Below are 24,096 nucleotides of genomic sequence, written 5' to 3'. Positions count from 1 at the left end.
ATAAAAAGATGATTGTTTCAAAGATAACTCATGAAAGTTTTAAAGATAAAACATGAATGTTTTAAAGATCAAACATGAATATTTTAAAGATAAAACATGATTGTTTCAAAGATAAAACATGAATATTTTAAAGATAAAACATGATTGTTTCAAAGATAAAACATGAATATTTCAAAGATAAAACATGATTGTTTCAAAGATAAACCATGATTGTTTCAAAGATAAAACATGATTGTTTCAAAGATAACTCATGATTGTTTCAAAGATAACTCATGAAAGTTTTAAAGATAAAACATGAATATTTTAAAGATAAAACATGATTGTTTCAAAGATAAAACATGAATATTTTAAAGCTAAAACATGATTGTTTCAAAGATAAAACATGATTGTTTCAAAGATAAAACATGAATATTTTAAAGATAAAACATGATTGTTTCAAAGATAAAACATGAATATTTTAAAGATAAAACATGATTGTTTCAAAGATAAAACATGATTGTTTCAAAGATAAAACATGAATATTTTAAAGATAAAACATGATTGTTTCAAAGATAAAACATGAATATTTAAAAGATAAAACATGAATGTTTTAAAGATCAAACATGAATATTTTAAAGATAAAACATGATTGTTTCAAAGATAAAACATGAATATTTAAAAGATAAAACATGGTTGTTTTAAAGATAAAACTTGAATATTTTCATTGTAAAACATTTTTCTATCCCATCCCCACCAACATAGTATGCTTCACATTGAGACGGACACAAGAGAGATGAAATTGTCTTTCTTACCAAATGATACTGATTCAAACTTTTACTGAGCTTCTATGGTCACTCAAAAACTATTAATCAAGAAATGAAAGAAACAAGAAAATGTTGATAAAATGTGAAAAATCACATGAACGAAGACTATGTTTGTGTTTTCATTCAAACTACAAAAGAAAAAGAGGACCACCTAGATCTCAATTCACTGACATTGTACTAAGTGAACCTGTATAGTAATTGACCACAAAACTTCACCAGATGGAAAAAACATGTCTTAATGATCCTAGATTTCAAATCAAAAGCTTGTTGAGATTGTCAATGGAGTTAGATTGTTTACACATAAATAATAGACCTTTTACTTACTTTTTATCTACATTTTCACTAAACCAGAAATAATTGACAAAAAATTGTTTTCTCTTGCAGAAAAATCAATAGATAAATGTTAAAAATATGAAATACAGGTAGGACTAGGCCTAGTCTTTTTAGCACTGGTAGAACTAATAATGTAAGATTATCTCGTGCTGCCAAGAGGCTTTTCAAAAATATCTTTTTTTTTTAAATAAAATTCATATCACTTAAGCCTATGTGGCCTGGATTAAATTAAGCCTGTATAATAAACATTTTCAGTATATAATTTACATCAATTATTTGGCCTAGGCCTACTCGATTAAAATTATAAAGTCAAAGATTCAGTAAGCCTAATAAATGTACATCACAGTCAGAAGTTATTTAAGCTATTCTTGACTGAAATAAGCCTATTAATTAACATTTTCTGTACAAAATCTATAACACTAATACAACTTTCAAACTGGAAAAGTAATTCAGTTCTATATCCAGTATAGGACAAAATTCAGTGGCAAATAAACTCACAAGAAAAAGATAACCCCGTAACAAAGTACGGAAAGAAAGCTTGCATCGAAGAGGAAACAGAAAATGATATTGCTACCTAGAAGATAACTTTATTTGGCAGTGCCAAGAAGCCATCCAGATAAGATTGTAGTGCAAAAGTAAGCTAAACTGAATCAAATTGAAGCGGATTATTCTTTTCGGTTCTAACAATATTCAGTGCAATGCAAAAGGGGTAAAACTTATTGGACATACCCTTGAATAATGGCAGAAAAATAGGCCTACTACCCTTGTTCGAACCCCTTTAAGTGTGGCAAATTGTCATGGCAATCAATTATTTCTTACACTTACAGTACACTAAGTTTTGTAATGAGTGTATCAAAATGTGACAGTCGTCTGAGGAGAATCGTCGAGTAGACCTATATTATTAACACATCGCTTAAAAAGAACTGACAGTGATAATTTAATATAGGCTACTGCAGTAGAAAAAGTCAACTCTACTTACCTTATGAAAGTATTTTGTTATGATCACAATAAGTTTACCAAAGCGACCTTCGTCGCCCCGGTTTTCGCCTCATATAAACACTGCAAGGTTTATCGTACAGTGATTTTATACTCACGTGTGCCTTTCACTGCCGTCTTATATAATGATTGGTCGACTGTCTCAACATATTAAAGGGACAAAGATTTTAAAAGTATCAGAGCCACGATTCCCCAACGGCAATGCCTTTTGTAGATTGCAGCACAGTGCCAATAAATGGATCATGATCATGGACAGACAATCTCATGTTATAGCCCAACTAAAACTTTATTATAATGCCCAATGAAGGCAGTGGCTATTTACCACGTAAAATGCTGCGTAAATTCGCAAAGTTTATAATTACCGGTATTTAATATTTAAGAAAGTGTGATTAACATGAGATTCGGAGAATAATTGACGAATAATATGTCGCATATTTCAAAATATGTTACAGTCAAATGTAGATAGTGATTTAGCAAGGAATGCAAGATTGGAATTTATTGAAATTCTGTACCTTATTATAGCCTAGCTCAAGAAGGATGAAAGCAGCATTAAGCTTAATCTGAGTAATTCTTTTTGGTGATAGTAACTTATATGAGCACAGAAAGTATCAAAAAATTCTATTATAGAAATTAACCGAAATTGTTGCTTCTTCAGTTAAATATGTGTTAAGCATTTCGAAATATTTCACATAATAACGTGTGATGATTTTTTTTTATTTCTTTTTAAGATTCCATTTTTATTTTTGAGAGCGGTAAGAAAATTTGGATTATGAAGGCCTCGCTATAGCCTAGTCGATTCGACTGGATTAGAAACGCAAATAAGAGTACCCATCAGTTTGTTTGAGCAAGGAAGAATAGCATTGGATGTTGCTAAAGAAGCAGGGCATACTCATTCTTCTCAAACATCCTATGACACACTGCGTCTAAATTTGTCAACTTGGCCCCACAGTCAAGATTTTAGTAGATCTGGAAACTCTTTTCAAATTGTCATATCTGAGGTTTAATTCACAAAAAACTGAATTTGACAATGATGCTATCAGATCTTTTTGGAAGTACATCTTGATTACTTCCCACAACTAACACAACCAAACTATAACGTAATTTACTCTCAGACTGCAGATTCAATTTAAACAAAAAAATAGATATAGCCCTATTAGGGTAATAACAAAATAATCACATAACTATGTTGCAATGTATTGACCTGTCAACTATAATTCATAGTTTATATAATCCGTATTGATCATCCATTTTCGTGGGCCCATAAGAAGTCAATGTAAATTTTGATCAGCTGATGGTTTCGCGTGGCGTATTTGAATTAAAGGTCTATGGAAAAATATCCATGTTCTGACCTACAATGGAAAGGGTTAGACCTCGCCTACTGTCTTTTCTATCATTTTAAGTACTGTATATAAAACGGATTTTAACCCCTTTAACCACCGTTCGCGATGTTTGTTGAGAAGATGCGCAACGAAGACTTAGTGCTCTTTCATTTGATAGGCTGAAATCATATCTTGGAACAAGCTAAGTCCCTTTCCTGAGCTAACCCTAATTGAGTTTGAAAAAAGGCCACGTAACTCAACTCTAGTGGTTTTAGCGCTTGCTTGCTTTTGAGGTCGAACACTGTCTTTTCTATCATTTTAAGTATGCAGAACGGATATGTGACAATTGAAATGGCTTAACCCTAGCTAACCCTAATTTCCTTTGCCCATATTTTAACCTCCATTTGAGCCATTCTCGGACAGTGTAAAAATCTTTGAAGGACCATAGTTAAAGCCCAAAGTTCATTTTGTCCTCACCAATCTGTGTTGAGAAGATGCGCAACGAAGTTCTCTTTCATTCGATAAGCGGAAACTATATCTTTGAACATGCTAGAACCCTCTCCTGAGCTAACCCTAATTGAAAAAAAATAGAGGGTGCCCTCGGAGTTAGTTAGGGTTAACCCCAGTTACCCAAAGTCTTAACCCGGATCTCGGTGGCCTAGTGGATTAGAGTCGAGCACTGTCTTTTCTATCATTTTAAGTAGTATACAGAGCGGATCTGTGACAATTGGAATTGTCTTTGTATTTGTCTCCATTTTATACCCTTTTGTAGCCACCAACTTGTTAATGGTCGATTTAACAGCCCCCTGTGTTGTGGTATCTTATTCCTCGCCAATGTATGTTGAGAAGCTTTTACTCCATATGCGAAAACTATGCCTCTGAGCAATCTACGAAGCTAATCCTAATGGATTTTAAAATTCTTTATTCAACATTTTTTTTAGTCAAATTTACTGGCTAAGCTTTTTCGATTATTTTTTCAGTATACCAATAATGGTCATGAATACTTAAATCGAACACAACCGGAAGTGTTCAAAAGGTTAATTAAAACAAAATGGCAGCCACCATCGTCAAGTAAATATACTTATATTATTCTTTTCTTTCAAATGGATTAGAAGAGACTGGTACGATTATTATCTGGCTACTACTTCAGTGTGCTTGTAAACTAAAAAGCTCAGAAGATGTAATTCCAAGATGTCTCCTCCTTAACGCCTCAGATAAAAATAAGAAATATAATGATGTATCGAGAGTGAAGGGGAGATAATTCAGGTTACATTTGATTTGTGATGATTCTTGAACAAACCCTTCCTCTTGTCTTATTTATCTGCCAAAAATGATAAATTGACATATTTTGTAATGCTGAGCACTGGTCTAGCTATGTAAGCAGCCAGCCATACAGTTACTCTTAATTTCCATGAAATTAAAGTCAAAGGCAAAGGTCGTATGATGAATATTCTTTTAGATAGCCTATTGATTATTGTTTTAGGAATTTGACAAAGATAGGATTGGGAGTAGGAGCAGTTTATATAACAGTACAACAAGGTGTATGGGGTTCTAATAACCAAGGTGTAAAAGCCTATGAGAAGGTCAAGAGATCAGTTTTACCTGAAACAACTAGTTATCTTCAAAAGGTACCGTACTACTACTGGTATATTCCTTGCACTAAATGACAATTTCAATGAATATATTATGGTATAGGGGAAATTAAGGAAAATTGGACATGTGGCAGTAATAGTTTCGCAGGATCCAGCATATCATTAATACCTAAATAATGTCATCCTATTAAAGAATCAAAATGTTTGTCTCAGACTCAGGTATTGGCTATTTCATAAATGGATTGGAATATCAGTCTGTCTGAAAGGAATAAGGGATTTATATCTACTATAGTTGTATTGTTTATATTTAAATGGTGTAAATGGTGTCATGGGTTCAAAATACGTAAAGAATTTACAAGCTTAGGTAAAGTTCTGAGCAATTGCAGCTTTAACATATCATTACACTTCGATTCAATTGACTATATTCAAAATTTCTTCATTTCAGGCTCCTTCTGCATCCGATGTTGGCAGCTCCTTATCAAAGACATGGAATTCTGGTAAGTCTGATTACACACAAAAACATAATAAAATAGACTGCTCACTTCCTATGGGTGAATATGTATTAATTGTGGTAATAATTTATTGCTGCAGCTTCTGAAATTAAATTGTGTTGCCGTTTATATGAAATTATGTTGTTTGTATTTTTTTTATGCATATGTGTCAAATAACACATGGCTTTACCTTTATTGCTTGATACACTAAAATCCAAATTATAAAGTGACCCCTTGTAATTTATTTTTCTTTCAGGAGTGAAGACATTTTTTTCGGGAGTTGAACACACACCGGAATATGCAAAGAAGGCATATGATAAGGCTGTAAATGCCCTGGACAAGAAGTGATTTAGATAACCTAGTTGTTGTTGAATGAAGAATGACTGATTAGAGACTGATTATTTAGTGAATTTTGTAAAATATGACAGTGCTGTGATAATAAAGTGCTACTTCTCACATTTTTTTTATAATGGCAGCAAAAAAAAGTCAAGATGACAATCAACATCAATGTTGCACAACAGACTCAATGTATTGCAATCCATTTTATTATTTCAGGATGACACACTCAATAAATACAAATGTGAACACTATAAAATTCTCCAACAATATTCATCATGCTGATTATCATCAATAAAAGCTGGCAATCAAATTGTAACAACTTTTCTGCTATTGCCTATCACCAGGAATATTTAACATGTTTGTCACAGTCTTTACTTAGCTTTTGAATTTTTGATTTCTTTGGGGTTTTATCATGCAGCAAGACAAAAGCTCTTGGAGCACATTTTAAAAAAAAATAATTATTTAGTTATTGTATACAAATATATAGTATGAATTTAAATACTAGTTTCCCCATTCTAAAGCTTTCACAAACTCTTCTTCTGAAAACTGCAACATTTTAGCAGCTTCTATGTGCATCTACAACAAATCAAATCAAAACCTTTATATCTATATTATAAATGACTAATTAAACATTTCCATCCAAATGTCTTTGATGTGATGTATTATCTCCCAGAAAAAATTTTGTGCAAAAGATTCTGAAAGGATATAGATATCTTAACAAATCCTAAGTTACATTGATATGAAATGTTTCTTATACTTTCACATAAAAAATCGTTTAAGTCAACCAAAAACATACATACAAAGTTTTTAAAAATTTCTGACATTATTGTTACCTTTTGTCTTTTTAGTATATCAATAAGTTTTAACTGTTTTTTAAAACCAGTCATTAACTCATTTTTTTGTTTTTGTAGTAATTTATTTTCATTCGCAAGTTGTTCAACCCTTCGTTTCTCTTGATCTGTTACATCCTAAAAAACATGAGTACAATTTCATATTAGTTCTAAAGACATACAGCTGTTTATTATAAGCTAACTCATTTCAACTCCTGCATTATTTTGAAAATTAAAGAAGTGACATGTAGTTTGTCTGAAATTTAACTGCTGTATCTGGCTAAAGTGATGACAGTTTCCAGGCTTTGCAGCAGATATGTTTGCAGATGACATCTGTAACTAGACCAATTTACCTAGCTCTATTAACACCTGATAGAGCTCTTTACTGTTTGAAGACATATGATTTACTTGGCATTTTTCTTACCTTTGATGATGATTTAGCTTTCTGTAGTTGCTCCTTATATCTTTCTATCTCTTCTAAAGCTCTATTTAATCGTACTTCAGTGGCACTTTGATTTGCTGTGTGTTGTTTAGATGTCCTTTTCATTTGTTCATTTTCCTGAAAGTTTTGAATTTTTTAATTATGTCAATTTTGGGTAAAATGTCAGAAGAGTAGGCTAATGCCACAAAAATTCTCCTCATCCCCTAATCCAAGTGCAAGTATATATATCTACAAAATGCATTTAATTAGCAATTTCCATTTAGGTACAAAAATCTTGCTTTTGTGTTGGTCTGAGTCAACATTAACCTAGCTTCATATCTAGTAAATTTTGGTGGGGTTTTTAGAATATATCTTCCATGCCATACGGGCACAGCATAGTGATAAGACTCTCATTTAAAATCCTAAATAATGCTATTTCAATGCCTTACTTTGCGTAAAGCTGAAAGTTGGTTCTGTAGACTGTCAGAAACATTTTTGGAATCTTCCGCTATTTTCTTATATTTATCTATTTGTGTTTGTTGTGAAGCCACTGTTCTATGTAATCTGTTTCTCTCTTCTTCAATTTCTTTTAATCTAGAAGCTACCCCATGATTCTCTTCTTCCTATAACATACCATCAATTATACCTTTGTCATATGACACATCAATATAGCCATCAAAAATCTTTTGGCATCTAGGAATGATTAGATTGAGGAAGAATAAATGCAATTGAAACTCTAGCAGACATAAAGTGTGTTCATGCAAACAATACTAAAAAATCAAGCAAATTGTTTGTATGATCATGTATTAAATGGTCCCCTGATATGTACAAATATCTGTGCTCTTCTTTACCAAATGTGATTTATTTCCATTTACATGTTATATACAGTCCCTTACTATCTTTGATAACAACTCATCCTATGCTGTTGACATGAGTAGACCTTATCAGGACAGCTAGTTTGGAAATGAGATGAAAATTAAATGCTAGTCAAATTAAGGTGCTTTTAGACAATTAGATAAGAAAGAATAGGTTTTTTAAAAACAATTACTACTCACTTTCTTACTACACTCTTGACAGAGTCTGTCTAATTCTTCTTGCATCACCCGTAATTTAGCTTTGAGAAATCGTATTGTAGCTTCTGTAAATAAATCATAAATCATGCTCATTTGCAACCATTGAAATACACTTCCAAATCAATATTCAACAGAACTCATATCACTGTTGATTTCCTCCTTTCTGACTACACACAATTTTTTTTACTGCAATTCGTGTTTCAAATAGTCCATTATTAATAATATGTTGTGGTTTTATCTCAATAGTCAGCCCAGAAACACTAATCTACAAAGAATATTTGAAGTGAAATGTAATTGGTGGCAAACCTGATCCCATATCATTGGCCACTTGAGGTATAATATCATCATCTTCATCATCCATTAATGTTGAATCCTGTTTTTCTATTGTTGATATAGTATTGCTGATTGAGAAATCCTTTAAATCAGTTAGAAATGAATCCTCAGGTACAGCTACATCATCAGCTAAATTACTTTTACTTCCACTCTTTGATCTGGTTCTGAAATAAAAAACTTTTAACCAACATTCTCAACCATGTAAGCAGCATAATAATCTGTTGGAATCATTATTAAACACCATTGTTCATAATACGACTCATAAATGCAGCACAGACATGAAAAGGTTTGTTTTCCAAAATTTCATTTTAATGATGTTGCAGAAAATTTTGCACATAAATAATGGTAAATCACAATTTATTTTACCTTAAAGAAGTGGGTTTCTTTGTTCTTGATTGTGGTCTAGAATTACAAACTTTAGAATCTGGTCTTGATGGTGGCTGCAAAAAAATCAATTGGTGTATACTCATCAAAATAAATAAATGGTGGAATCGAACCCATCTATGGTATCTAGAGTGCTATTTCAAACCAGAAAGTCACTACAAAATCATAATTAAGCTGCTTTTCTGTGCAGAAAATAATTTCTTCTGGCTAGACCTGTTATTTGTCTTATAGATTTTACTGAATATTTTAAACTATTTTATAAATTTACCCTTTGAGCTCTATCTTCATTTCTGTCAGTCAGATCATCATCAATATCCCTGAAATGTTAGTTATAATAATATAAATTTCTCATTGGTAAATATTTTTTTTAATGTTTACAAAACTTGATCAAATATCTTTTATTTTTAAACGACCACATACTCTCTTTTATCAAGAGAAAATAAACCCAAGAAAAATTGTTATTTCTTACTTAAAAAAGTCATCAGGGCTTATATTATCCAACAATCTTGATTTAGACAAGGTCGCTTCTTGACCTCTCTGAAAATAGAATAATGAAATCTTACATTGTATACAAGCTTTTCAGAGAACCATCCTACCACTCCATTGTATTTTTAAGCATTATTAAACTTTATTTCTAGTACACTTGACCAAAACTAAACTTCGGGAGGCTTAAAGCATCATGATTGCATCACAAAATCAAAAAAAACCCATACATATTGATCATGTCAACAAGATGGTGGTCATTGGCTGGTCCTTGGAAAATATCGTTTTCTGATTGGAATACTGAGGAACGATGATTTTGGTGTTCTGACTTAGGCTGATTTTTTAATGTAACCTAGGAAATGTTGACTGCTATAGGTACAATCTGATCTAAAGACATCAGCATCTTGATAGTATGATTTGGATATTGGTTATCTCACATTAAAGACTTCAAAACAGTAGCCTAAATGCTGTAAAAAACTTACCATGACTTGTTCAGCTTCCCTAACAAGACTAGCTGTTTTAGCTTCCAATTCTTCATTTAGGCGTCTAAAATGGTTAATAATTATAGAATAACAAGATGTTGAACAAACTAACCAATGCCATGGAAACTGTTTTTCGAAATTTATTGAACAAATAAACAATTTTTTTTTCTATGGGGCCTACAGTAATTTAAAATCAAGATCTATAGGAAACCATTATTATTCTAGTTAAAATCAAAATCTTACTTGTATTCCTCTTCCCTACTAAGAATATCTGATGTTTTACTACTAGGCCTATTGTCTTTTTTGCTTGCACTGGAAGGTCTCACATTCCTCGTCTGAAATCATAAAAAAAAAACGTTTTGACGGCCGAACAAATCCGCATAAAATAGTTAAGTTAAGCACCAGGCATACACAGTCGAAATATACAAACAAAATATAACAGGCGTACCTACCGTCAGATATAGTGTAAAAAAATAAATTAACTACTTTTGATTAGATTTAATTCAGTTTTAAATGAAACCTTACAGTTTTCTCACTTTTCGACGCCATGTTGTTTCGAATGAAAACAATGTATGTCGTAATTGTCGAAGAATAACAAAAAAGTTTAAAATTATTCTATTTTATAAGAATACTAGTCAAACAGTTTTCTTTTCACTGAACAGAGATGTGTTGATTGATAAGGATGGAACAATTCGTTTTATTCTGAATACCACTTTAAAATAGATTACGACATTGGCAGGTGCTTTATGACATTACAGCGCATGCGTACATGAATCATTTCTAACATTTCTGAATGTAAATTCTACATGTGTGATAATTATGAGGGTTAAATTAATATTTTCGCTTTAAAATACTATGAATCAAGATTCTGTATTCATAAATGATAGAAGTAATGACTTAACTTATAATGAATATCAAAAATGGCAGAAAAAAGACAGTAGTAGTTCAGAAACAACCTCAATTGAGGCACAACATCTCAATGTTTACAATGGAAATGAAGGAGGAGGGAAATGTCATCAACAAATAAAAAATGGGCTAGACGGAATGACTAAAACAGGGGATAACCCTACCAAACGTAAACTTGAAAATATTGAGGAGAGAATAGAATCAACCATCAGGTAAATAGTTGTTTATAAATTATTATTAATGTCAAAATTGAAGAAATGTCATTCCAGTCTGCATCATTGTCTGGTTGTCTGCTGACAATAACAATGCAATGTGACAGTTCTTAGTGATGCAACAGAAATGACTAATGCATCGAGCTTATAATTGTTTTACATTTGATAACCAAGAAATACATTTTCGTGTTTTAATTTGTTTTATTGACCATTTAATTGGAAGTATTTGATTAACAGTGATTGTTTTTATCTTTTTAGTCAAGAAGGAAAAGACCGTATTGCCAATATACTGGTAGGTGTCATATTGATTTGATTGAGGGTTGATTTAATTAAGCTTACCTAATCAGGATACACTACGATACAAACAATTAATTAATTTTGATTACTACTGATAAATTTTACTTGTGAATAATCAGTAGGGAAAAAAATAAAAATCAGTTTTGATATATAAAGTTAAGTGAAGTTCTTTATTCTTTGAGCCATTTGACTCATCAGGCAATACGTTTTACAATAATAAAAATTCAAATATACCGTTCATCATAGTTATATACAATATATACAGAAGCGGGGAGTAGATAACAATATAGCATTAATTTTAGATGTTTAAAAATTCATTTCTTGATTTTTGTGCGAAGTATAAAAACAATCCAAGGTTACAAAGCTCCTTTATATTTTTAACAGAAAAAAGTTGGATTAACTTATACACACTAGGATTATTAAAATAATATGGTTTAATATTTTTTTTACGAATATCGGTAAAATAAGAACAGGTAAGTATATGGTGAAATTCGTCTTTGATATCGCATATCAATTAAAAATTTCTTGATAATTTATTTTCAGTGGTGCATAATTTTAAATAATACTTGAATATTTTTTGTAATCAACGAAACAGCAATATAACCTTGTCTTATGTTTAAGGGTACGATTAATTAACAACTGTAAAACAAAGATTGCATCAGTAGTTGATAAGTTTTTATAAAAACCAAACTGGGATGTTGTTATAATTTAATGTGTCAAATCGAAATGTAATAACCTGTTGTTTATAATAGAAGTTGTGTTTTCATATTGATTTTTGCTTTTCATTTTATGTTTTGGATGATATATAGATCATGAAGTTGGATATGAATTTTTATGCATAATTTGAATTTATTATTGAAATTTTGTGTGACATTTAAATTTATAATATATAAGGCTTATTATAAATATTATACTAAGCTTATGCAATTTGTAGGTGTATATCTATAATTATTTGTTTTTGAGTTGATGAAATTCTTTTTTTGATAAAATATTTTTTTTAGAATTGATGATTAGTTACAGAAGTTTTTAGTTTAATTACATATATATATGCATGAGTTTTAATAATTGTGAGACACATGAATTTCAATTCCAAAACCACACCAGTCATTAACTCACCATTCCATCATAGATATCTATGAAGTCGTCTATAAATAATTTGTTGATTGTATGGGTCAGTCAATCAATCCACTAATTCATGTCTCCATAAAATTTGAAATACTATCTAAGCATCCTAATGTTGATTGAATTACGGGTAATATCTTTTTTTTTTTTATAAAAATTGAAAACAAAATTGTCAAAAATATAAGAAATCACGAATTCGTGTCTGCTTGAATAATATGTTGTTGGGGCAAATCCACAAAAATTGGGATCTATTATAAGAAAATTATACATGAATTCATAGTACCTAGATAAAAATATATGTATTTAATCAGAACTCCATCTTAATCAGATGTGATGATGATAATTATGATATTGCAATGAAAATTTTATTCTTACGTTATATTCTACCTTGTTTTTGTAGAGTGATGTTAATCGATTATCAGATGTAGAGAAATTTTTATTATATTTAAAACTTCCAACTGGTTCTCAATCTGAAGACGTTTTAAGGCAGTAAGTTATTATATGATTCAGTTTGTAGTTTTTATTATTAATTAGGAGTCTTTTAACATGAACACAGGAATGTTAGCAGATTCCAAGTGTATGGTTATGTGTGACTATGTTCACTTTCCAAACTTGTTAACCGTCACCTTGTTCAATCTATGAATCTTGAATTTTCTCTTGTAAAATTATAATTTATCTTTAATATAAGAGATGTAACTAGCTCAACAGATTTTTGATATACATTGGAAAGTCCAATAAGGATAAATACCAAATCAACCATATCAAAAGTTAAGTTTCTTGTTATAGTTTATTCCTGTTTAGAAATCATCACACAAAATAATTATTATTTCAGGACACCAACTTCAGCATTACATTCATCAAATCGTGCAGAGCAGGCTCAAGCTTTTACATGGATTAGAAGTCATTTAGAGGAGGACAATGAAATCTGTGTACCCAAACAGGAAGTGTTTGAGGATTACAAGTGAGTAAAACAGTTGTGTTGAGTTTTTTGGATTATTTTTATTCAGGAATGCTGGTGATTTGAAGAATTACCATTAAATATGTAGGATTTAGTTCCCTATCAATGCTCATTCAGTGAGCTCATTTGTTGATTATTTTCAATCATAGTTGGTGTTGATGTACAAAGGGTTTCTTACTTAATTCCTTAATTTTTATTTCAGAGAGTATTGTGACAGTCATGATAGAAAGAGTTTATGTGCTGCTGATTTTGGTAAAGTTATGAAATGTGTGTTTCCAAATGTTAAAGCAAGAAGGCTCGGTCAGCGTGGACAATCAAGATATCCTTTATTTAAATATAGAATAGAGATTATTCTACTTAATTGTCTTCGATGTTTAGCATACTGTCATGATATATGGTTGATATGACTTTGAGAAGGCTCTTGTATAAACTATCCCCTTTTTCATTGTGACCTCACAAAATGTTCTTGGCATGATGTTCTCAATTCAACAGTGAATTGATACAAATAGAAGTACCTGTAACAAGTGTTCTTGGTGTATGTTAAGGTCAGAAGACATGTTTACAAATCTTTAAATTCTTATGATCAAAGCTGATAATATGTCTATCTTCACATACATGATTCATATTCCTTAACTAGTCATACATATTGCTATAGTGGCTTGAGGAAAAAATTAGAAGTTCAGCCACCAGCATTACCGGAACTAGAAGTTTGTCCTCGAAAATTGAAGGTGAGTTATGAATAGTTTGAAATAATAGAATATTATATAGCTATATATGCCCACATGAATATATGGCTTAATGAGATCATGGAAGAGTTCAAAGTTGACAATTTTTCAGTTAAAGAGATTTAGAGTTATTGCACTTGACTAAGTCCAGCATCTAAATCATCTTAAGCTTTCATGAGTCAATTATCACAAATGATATATGAAGTGTTTTTGTTTTATTAATTTTAGGATGAAGGCAACGAAGAAGATGAACTATTTTTAGCTTCATGTCAGCTTGTTTGTGAATGGGCACAAAAATTAATTGGTTCACATTTTAACAGTCTTAGTGAATTATCTGAACATCTTGTTGGAAATCATTATGTCAACAGTAAATCTATGGCAGCATTCACTGTTCTTGCATCAATGCAAGAATCAGGAACACATAATTCCAAAGGTTAGTAGAAGAAAATGATGATTGAATCAAAGGTCAATTCCAGACCTGATTTGTCTTTTACCTTCAACTAAAAATGACAAAGCTAGGTAGTGTAAAGAGCAAGTGCTCTCTGTCTCGTGCTCTGCACTACAAAGATCTAAATTTCGGGAAATCTTCGTATAGAACGAAATCTAATTTTGATAACTTTCAATGCCTTTCAAATAGTTGCTGATTTGATCAAAAAGAAAAAGAAAACATTATAGTCTTTGCTTATCTGCACCTTGCTAACATGGTTTATTGTGGCACTTTGCTTTCAGCAAAGTCCCAGTTTGTTATCGAAATGTCAATTCTTTTTTCTTTTTTTTGTTGTTTCGAAAGTTACACACCTTCCTGAGCCTAGACAACAGTAATTGCAGCCACCATTCAACTTCTCTAGACCTTCTGTAGTGGCGACGTGTTTCTTAAATGTATATTGGAACATTTTTGCAAAACCGGAAGTGCCACAGTTCAACATGTGCAAAAAGTCGAAAATCTTCGGGTTTTCATTTTTACAATCTACCTGTAATTTCTGACCTGATAGCACTTGAAAAATTACGAAATGCGTCGCTCACTTTTTTCGATAAAATTTTTCGATTTTTTTGCAACTTTTTTGCTTTTGCATCGATTGATCTAAATTTTTAAATGCAGAGAGACTTCACTAATGTTAATAATATGATACAGTCAAATTTTGTACGTCATTTCCGATTTTAAACAGGAAAGCGACTGAACTTCAAATCTACTTCCGGTTGAATAACTTCCGGTGTATTTATGTAGGTCAACAAAATTTAGCTGATCTTTGGCAAATAAAATTTTATGGCCGATTTTAAAATAAAATCCAGACCGAAAGTGATACTTTGGCCACCATCTTGATTTTCTAATTTTCTTAAAATCGAAATAAGTCCTTAGGGATAAACTAAATCTGCATAAAATTGGTGTCGATGTAATCTGCTGTCTAATGTTCACAAAACGTTGCGAGCCGATTTTTGAATTTTGCTTTTGCATTTTCGCAACTTCCGGTTGAATTTTTTCAAAGTTTGAAAGCTTATTTCTTGTGACCTTGACCTTTGATGACCTTGACCTTCATAGGGTCAAAGGTCATTGACCTTGGCTATCATTTGATACTTTGACCTTTGACCTCCGACATGTACTTCCGGCTTTATAGCTATCCGTAAAAAGCCAAATTCGCAACTTTGGACTGCTCTAGCACGTGACCTAATTAAAATTTTTTCGGTTTCCTAATGTGCTTCTCGTGTACTTTACATAGATATATAACAATCGTTTTTTAAAGCAAAATTGAAATTCGTGATTTTTTCAAATTTGAGTTTTTTTTTTTACAATATTTGCGACTTTTTGAGCTTGGTGTATGTATATCTTATGATCTATTTGATGTAGAACCTTGATATTTGGAATATAACTAGACACTTTGAAAATGAATTCACCTATGACAAAAAAACTTATGTGGGCGTGGCACATTCGGGTTGAAGTACTAATTGTTTACATTTAGAGGCAGGGGCATAACTCGCATAGGATGCTTTTGTTCAAAAAGGGCCTTTGCACATAATTACCTCATCCTTTTGGCCAGTTTGTGTTAACAGCTCAGTTGCTTCAGCTTTATAGTTCCAAAAAAGGAACAGGTTTTTTACATTTGGATATTTTCATTTTTCAATTTTGACCTTTGTTGACCTTTGGTGACCTATATCTTTTGACCTGTATGATGTAGAAGCTTGAAATTTGGAACACGACATAACATTTTGAATATCAATTAACCTATGCAAAAAAAAGTTGAGGTGGGCGTGGCACACCGGGTTAAATTACTCATTATTGACATTTTTGGCCAAGGGCATAACTCACAAAGTATACATTTGTTCAAAATGGAACTTTGCATACAATTATCTCATGTTTTGAGCCACTTTGTCTTAGAAGTTCGGTTGTTTCCGCTTCATAGTTCTAAAAAAGGAACAGGTTTTGGAAATTCAAAATTTTCAATTTTTGACCTTGACCTTTGTTGACCTTGACCTTTGTAGGATCAAACGTCATTGGCTATCTATTTATACTTTTATATTTGCTGTCCTATGTCAACTTCTGGTTTTATAGTCGTGTGCAATTAGAAATTTTGATGACTGATATCTCTTGATCTTGACCTTTTTACACCTTCTCCTTTACAAGATCAAAGGTCATTGACCTTGGCTATCTGCTGATACTTTCATTTGTGAGGTCTGACGTTTACTTCCAGTATTAGTATCTTCTAAAAAATAAAAAATTATCAACCTAATTATCGTCGATGGTTGATTTTTTCAGGGTCTTTAGCAAATTGCTACATTTGCAAAGTCCCATTTGTGCCACGAGTGGCTCTAGTGATGTTTTTGTTTTTAATAGGGCTTATACTTAAATTTGTTTGTGTTTCATTTCAGTACCAGCTTCAGTGTTGTTCTCAAGTCCGTCCACTGGCAATAAACATAGAGAAACACAATTACAACTGCAGAAAAAACTTCAAGAGAGGGAAATACTGAAAGAACAGAAGAAAATCTTACAACAACAGAGATTTGAAAATGAACAAGAACATGAACAACTCCTACAAGCCAAGGGACTAACTCCAATGCCAAAAACCACTAAATCATCATTCCAGTCAGGAAAGGGTGGAGCAGTACGTGACATATCAAAGTTGCTTCAATCTCCACATAAAGAAAGTCGTCAACGATCTCTAAGCGAGAGTACTTCTAGTGAAGGAAGTATTATATCTACTAATGGTAGAAATACGGTGGATATTTCTGTGCTCAATAGTGTGAAATCTACTGATAATGACAGTAGTGTTATAATGTGTTCTGATAATAATAATAGTGCTAATTCTCATCATAATTATAGTGTTATATATACTGATAAATCACGTTCTAGTAGTACATCATCTACTTCGTCATCTCAACATCTTTATGTGCAAAATTCATCTGTGATAAAAATTGTTGGTCAGAATATTGAGGACAATCGAAGCGAATCTCAAGCAATGGATACAAATGAAAAAGAAAATGATCATGGTCCAATATCAAACTATGCCATCTGTGTTGATAAAAGTATTTCTAGTGAAAACAATATATTTATTTTACCATCTAACACTCCTTCCACTCGCAGTGCTTTTGTACCTGTCTCAAACCAAAGGAAAGAACTAGCCTTTTTGAATGATCCGTCCTCAAATATTGGAGTACCAGTAACACTGTCGGAAAAGATCCAAAATGATCAAGAAATGCCAGATTCAATTCGATCTGAAAATCATCCATTGATTGTTGATCCTCCAGTTACAGTTTTAAAGCATGATAACCAAGGACAACAATCTAAGTCTCTGTCACCACAAACACCTAGAAAATCAACCAAAAACAGATTTACTCCAATTAAACCTAAAGGCGTACCAACAAACATTGCCAAACAACCTATCGAAACACCAACCTATGATAGTAGACCTGTCTCCACTATTTTGAAAGAGAAACGAGCAAAAGAAGCGAAGGAAAGTATACACGGTTTGTCAATACAAGCTACATCTCAACAAGGTACAACACTTCCTGTAGTATCCCCACAGTTCCTGCGAATCCCAGCATCTAGTGTTGGCACTAAAACCAATGATGTACTTATTATTTTAGCTTCAACCGCACAGCAGCCCATTCATGTTAAAAGTGGTAGTATAGTCTCCCAGTCTCATATTGTAACCAACACTGCTGTAGCAAGTCTCACTAATCCTATCAAATTTACAAGCCAAATAACATCCCAGAAAAATCCTGAAATTGTTTCTACAAGTTTTCCACAAAATCTGCATGTTATAAGTTCTTCCAGTATACAACAATCAGGCAGCAAACCTTTAACATCTGTGAGCAGTATCAATACTATCAATCAAGATCAAGCCAAATCAAGCCAGAAGATGCCTAGTTACTATCCTAGCTTTCAAGTCAGCCCTTTAAAACAAGAAGGTCATGCTGATTTTTGTGATCCAGAAACTTCAACACATCCATCAGAATGCGACATTACCATGCTTGAAGTAAACAGAAAAGAAAATGATACCCCAACTCGTAAACGGAAAAATTCGGATGAGGGCAGTGCAATATCTAAGAGAATGAACTCTATGGAGCGATCTGAACATGAATTTAAATTAAGACATACACAACCTAACAGTCATAGTGGCAGCCAGCATAAAGATCAGGATTTAGTGGGTTCAACTCATGTGAACACTCGTATTGGCAATTTAAGTAGCAGGTTGAATCTTGAAAGTCTTGAACACGATGCTTTACTTGATTCCAGCTCTGTTCCAATGGACAAACAACTATATAAATCTGTCACTAGTAGCCCAAAGACAGAAACTTCTTCAATTGGTATTAATGCCAAATCACTTAGACCATCACAGAAACAACTAATGAGGGAGAAAAGACAGCTAGATGAACGAATTTACAATTTCCTTAATAAACTTGATGGAGTGGAAGATAAAGAATATTCAGAAAAACATCCTGAGGCAGATTCCCTTCCCGATTTTGACGCTGAAAAAAACATTTCAAAGTCAAATCCAAAAAGGCAGCAAGATCAACAAAATATTTCAAAATTAGAAAAGCCTAAAGTGTTAAATTACAATGAACCATCACAAGAACAACCAAATAAAATTTCCAAATCAAAGCCATTAGACAGAACCAAATCTCCAGAAAAACCAAAACAGGGAAACTGTCACCCTATAAACTTATTATCTTTACTACAACAACCAATAAAGTTTGAAAATCCCACACCAAGAAATCCCCAGCAAAGAAAATCTGTTGTGGAATCGACAATGGTACGTTCCAATAAAGTCACATCCAACTCCAGTCACATACTAAACAGAAGATCTGAAGATTTCTCTCAGAGTAAAATTGCTGAAATACTTGGTCGACCTGCTAAATACAGAGAACCAGAGCCAGATCATCAAGTTGATGCTTTTAAGAGTTTGGATCAGCTCTCTACCAAGTGCACTTTTGATGACAATACTGAAGATGGAGAGCTTCCAAATGATGTAGCAGAGTTTGTCACAGAAGCATTGACTGCTAGAGCTCAGAGTAGAGCTTCAAATTACTCAGCTGATGGCGGAATGGAAAGCAATTTGAATGACACAAGTCACTCATTGAACCACAGTGGTGACTTGTTAAACTGTGAATTGTTATGGGTTGATCCATCAGCTGTTGTGTCCAAAATGAATAGTCAAGCTACTGACTTGCAAGAACAATTTATAGTTCCCAATACTCCACCACTAAGACAGAAACCTATTGATGGATCAAATCAAAAATACAAGACTCAACATTCTCATCAAAGTTCTTCAATGCCAGTATTTGCTGTTCCATCAAAACCACATGCTATACCAAACATGCTACCACAATCTAGAACGGAAGTAGTTTCTCCAGTTCAGGTATCACATCAGAATCAAAAGTGTATATCCCCTCATGATTTTACCAATCCACCAAGGAAAGCTGTACGCCGATTGAGGCAGCCGTCTGCCGATCAAATCACTATTCAAACTCCTATTTCTGATGCTGGTTACCACAGTTTTAATACAAGCCCTATAATGAATTCTACTCCATTACCCAATGAAGGAGTGACTGTGACTGATAGCTACATATATTTGAGACCAGAATCTGCTCACAGCATAATAACCGACCCACAGATAGTCAGTCCTATATCCCAAGCATCACCACAACATTACCCAAGCACTGCATCTACACCTTCATCTGTTATTTCACCACATTGTTTATCACAAAGTAGTGTCAATCCAAGTCCAGTTGAATATATCACTTCCCCAAATGCTTTTGTGCCAATCCATGGATTGAATAATGGTGTTGGCACCATGATTAATCCAAGGATTGTTACTCCTATCAGACCAGTTGTAACTACTGCAGCAGATGCAAGTATTGGTACGGCAGCTGCTAGTGCTACTGCTAATCAATTGCTGAACATTATGAAGAAGGCGCCAGGGCTAACTAAAGCTGCTCTACAGACCCATCAGAGGCTTCTTGCTCAACAGTTAGACCCAAGCGGATTTGTGTCGCTGAAACAGAATGTTACCAACTATGTTGTAACCACTAATGGAGAAACTGTGCCTCCAAATTTATCTTTGGTGAACTCAATGCAGTTGCAATCTGAATCTCCTATACAACGAAGTCCAAGTTTAAGTTGCTCCACACCTGATGATGACAGGATTATTGTTTCTCCCAAACCAAAGGAAAACATTTCCCATCAAAGGAACTCTTCTTTGAGTAGACCACAAGCACTGCCTGAAGTTATTAAACCACCATCATACGAAGAAGCACTGAAACAGATGAAAAGGAATAAGCAAAAGAAACAGCCGAATGTGACTCAACCTTCAAGTCAACAAGTAACACAGTTGGATACTACTCCTACAAGTGAATCATCTCAATTGTTGACAAGAATTTTGACCGAAGACACTCCAACTGCACAAGCTGAACCTGTTTTGTCTAAAGTTTATCCATTTTCATACCAGCTAGCTTTACTTCATGAAAAAGTACAAACTCCATCACCTAAACAGTTGTGTAAACCACTGGATGGTGATAAGACATTGTATGATATCTCAGCAGATATTAATTTAGATTCTCCTGCTGGTTTACTTCAAATTGGTTCCAAAACACTTGATACTGATGACATAGAAAGTTTACAAGCTGTTTCTGGACAAATTTTTATCGATTCTAGATCCCTTACATCACAAAACCAATTTATTGCCGAATTTCAAAATGGAACTGATGCTTTACAAAATGGTTCCTATTTAACATTAGACTTGCCAAATGTGAATTATATTGGAAGTGCTCCGAATATAGACCTGAGTAATATCATACAAAAACCCAATTCAAAATCTTCAAATGTGTTCTGTGATGGTACAACTACTGAGCTGAGATCTACCACTATTGATCAAACTACTGGAATCACAGATATAGATCTTCCACCATATTTAGATATTTTAAATTTAGATGGACAATATTTTTCTCATGATGATTTAAACATTGAGAACCTTCATTCAACATTACCAACAGTCTCTGATCAAACATCATCATCATCATCATTAACATCATCATCAGACATAACTTACAGTAAGAGTGCTAGACTTTCAAGTTGATACTTTATCAATATCAAGTAATATCATGAGTAAGTTTCAAGTGAGTGATTTTGAGCATCAAAGATAATAAATAATCAAATAAAAAGCATAATTCTCTCATATTCAATTTATTCCTTTTAATCCCTAAGCTCGTAAGGGGTTTTTGGCGATTCAATATGATTGTCATCTTTTGAATAAGTTGACATATATTTGTCAAGCATTAATCCATGAATCTTACAATCTTTTGGCAGTTATGTTCTGATAGTTATATTAAGAAACATTTATTGTAAATTTATAAAATTTACTTGAAAAGGATTGATTGTTACTTTTGCTCCAATTCTCAAATATTTGTATAATTGAATGTGATTGAGATTTCAAAAGATTTATTCCAGGCTAACTCTACATTGTAATTGTTTTGTCAAACAGGATTTTGAAGTTTATATTTACAAAGCTGATTCATGCATTTATTAGAACAAATTGCATTTTAAAAAGAACTTTTTGACAACAAACTTGGATATTTTTAGAAGTTTGAAGATAAAACTGTATGTAACCTGTAACAGTTTATTGATATTCAGCTCAAGATATTTGGTTTCATTTTTTATCTGTGGGTTTTTACTCATTACAATATGAATGGCATTGACCCACAGAAAAAAGTAAGGGATCAAAATTAGTCATAACTTAAACAATCATGTTATGAATTAAGCTTTTATTCAGCTTATTGTTGTCGCATCATTACTTAAAAATAGCCATGTTCCAAACCATACCGGTATCATTTTTGTTGACATTGAAATGTTTATTGAGTTATTGGAAATTAAATCAAAATTTAAGAATTTATTAATTGTAGTTACTTTTAGAATTGTCTGTTAGTGTGTCTTCCTTGTCATATATTGTACTGTAAAAATATGGCTTATGGCTCTTTTTGAATTAAGAGTTGTCTAATTATATATCTGGATGTAAGAGCTGAATTAAAAATGCACAAATAAGCTCTGTCAGCTGGTAAAACTTATGATAAGACAACTATATCTAGAGCTAATAGTAAGTTAAGCTTTAATTTTTTGATATTTGAAATTTATAGACAAGAACATTCTTGTGCTTTCTTTTTGAAGCAGTTTTCATTTTCGGAGCTGGCTCCAGATGAGCCAAATTATTTGTTTGTTAACTCTTTTGATTATACTGTCTAATTGTGTGGTTTACCAATTGATATACCTGAGTTAATTCTGATTTGATTCTGGTCGCATAGTTACGTCTACAAAATTTTCTTGCAATACTATATTGTAAATTATATTGCTGTAGGTTTTAAAGATTTGTAACATTTGTCATCTTTTAATTCATCTTTAACTCATTATGACATTATTGTACTTTTTGCTTATCATCACCCATTTTTTATACATTCTCATTTTGTGCCAAATTCTTCCATCCATTTTTGCTTTTTAACCTAAGTTGTAAACGAAAATCTCTGAACACTGATGTTTTAGATGTATATTGTCAAAAAAATCTTTAAAACTTAAAAAAAAAAAGTTATTGATATCTATATTCCTTTCCTGATCTTTTGTTTAAGAGCAACTATCTTGTATTTGTGTCAGAGATGTAATATTTTTGATTTTATCACATATTTTTCATTTTAAATTTCAAAAAGCTAAGGTAATCGATATCTAATGACAGAAAGGCAATGTTTTTAAATAGATGTTATGAGAAGGGATATAGTTGTTAAGATGTGTGTATTACTAATTGATAGCTCAGTTTCAGCCAAATGTATCACTTTTCAGAACATAAATCCAACTTCTAGGTCTGCTGCAATATAACAATGACACAGTGGAATAAGGCTGTTACATTTAAAATGTAAAGAAGTGTGATATAGTAATATCTGTATCTGTATGAGATATCATGAATTCTGGTCTGGATGTGATGTCAACTTAATAAGTTTGCTGAATATCAGGACAACCTGAAACTTGATTGAAATTCTGAAAGGTGATATAGATGGCTGAAATCGAATAAGTTGGTAAATCAAATATTTACTTAACTTGATTCCTTAAAAAGGTTCATGAACTAAGATAGAATAGGTAGATATACAAACATAAATGATCATATATTTCTCTTTTCGCTAATATTCTGTTAGGGGCATTTCAAATTCTAAAGATCATCAATCAGTAATGCTGATTCAGCTTTTAAATTTGTTAATTGTTAATGTTGTGGGTAACAATTTGTATTTGTTAATGAACTGAACTGTAGTTGTTGTGAATCTGTTTGTAACTCACTAGGACTAACATTTCAAGTTTTATAAGCTTTATTAAAGGCAGCTTCTGTATTTTATTCAAAAAGTCTTCAGTTTCTCATTATATTTGAATGGACAGATAATATATGTTGTATTTTACCACAAAATCCCTTGTTAGAGATCTTTTAATTTGTTATTCATAGGTACTGGTACTTGTTTTGGTTTTGATTGGTTATGA

At 32.2% G+C, this 24,096-nt stretch overlaps 2 protein-coding genes across 2 annotated transcripts; one reads left to right on the top strand and one right to left on the bottom strand.

The window, feature by feature from the left end:
* Positions 1-4,512: 4,512 nt before the first annotated feature.
* LOTGIDRAFT_199612 (hypothetical protein) lies at positions 4,513-10,423 on the bottom strand. The gene is made up of 15 exons (XM_009048483.1): positions 10,405-10,423; positions 10,123-10,214; positions 9,880-9,943; positions 9,384-9,451; positions 9,183-9,231; positions 8,897-8,970; positions 8,504-8,694; positions 8,180-8,262; positions 7,574-7,747; positions 7,128-7,262; positions 6,707-6,841; positions 5,791-6,449; positions 5,489-5,540; positions 4,935-5,079; positions 4,513-4,522 (listed from the first exon to the last, which is right to left on the bottom strand). Exons 3-12 carry the CDS (start codon positions 9,880-9,882, stop codon positions 6,375-6,377), a joined length of 987 nt encoding a protein of 328 aa, XP_009046731.1. The 5' UTR covers positions 9,883-9,943; positions 10,123-10,214; positions 10,405-10,423; the 3' UTR covers positions 4,513-4,522; positions 4,935-5,079; positions 5,489-5,540; positions 5,791-6,374.
* Positions 10,424-12,819: 2,396 nt separating this feature from the next.
* Positions 12,820-14,537, top strand: LOTGIDRAFT_138119 (hypothetical protein; the record flags this gene model as incomplete). The annotated part of the gene is made up of 6 exons (XM_009048482.1): positions 12,820-12,905; positions 13,249-13,377; positions 13,577-13,680; positions 13,925-13,931; positions 14,012-14,106; positions 14,335-14,537. Coding segments are annotated over 6 exons (624 nt in total), but the record flags the coding sequence as incomplete, so codon positions are not given.
* Between the last annotated feature and the right edge of the window lie 9,559 nt (positions 14,538-24,096).

Source organism: Lottia gigantea (genome assembly GCF_000327385.1).
Source record: "Lottia gigantea unplaced genomic scaffold LOTGIsca_122, whole genome shotgun sequence".
NCBI classification, from domain to species: Eukaryota; Metazoa; Mollusca; class Gastropoda; family Lottiidae; genus Lottia; species Lottia gigantea.
This window is presented reverse-complemented; position numbering and strand designations above follow the sequence as displayed.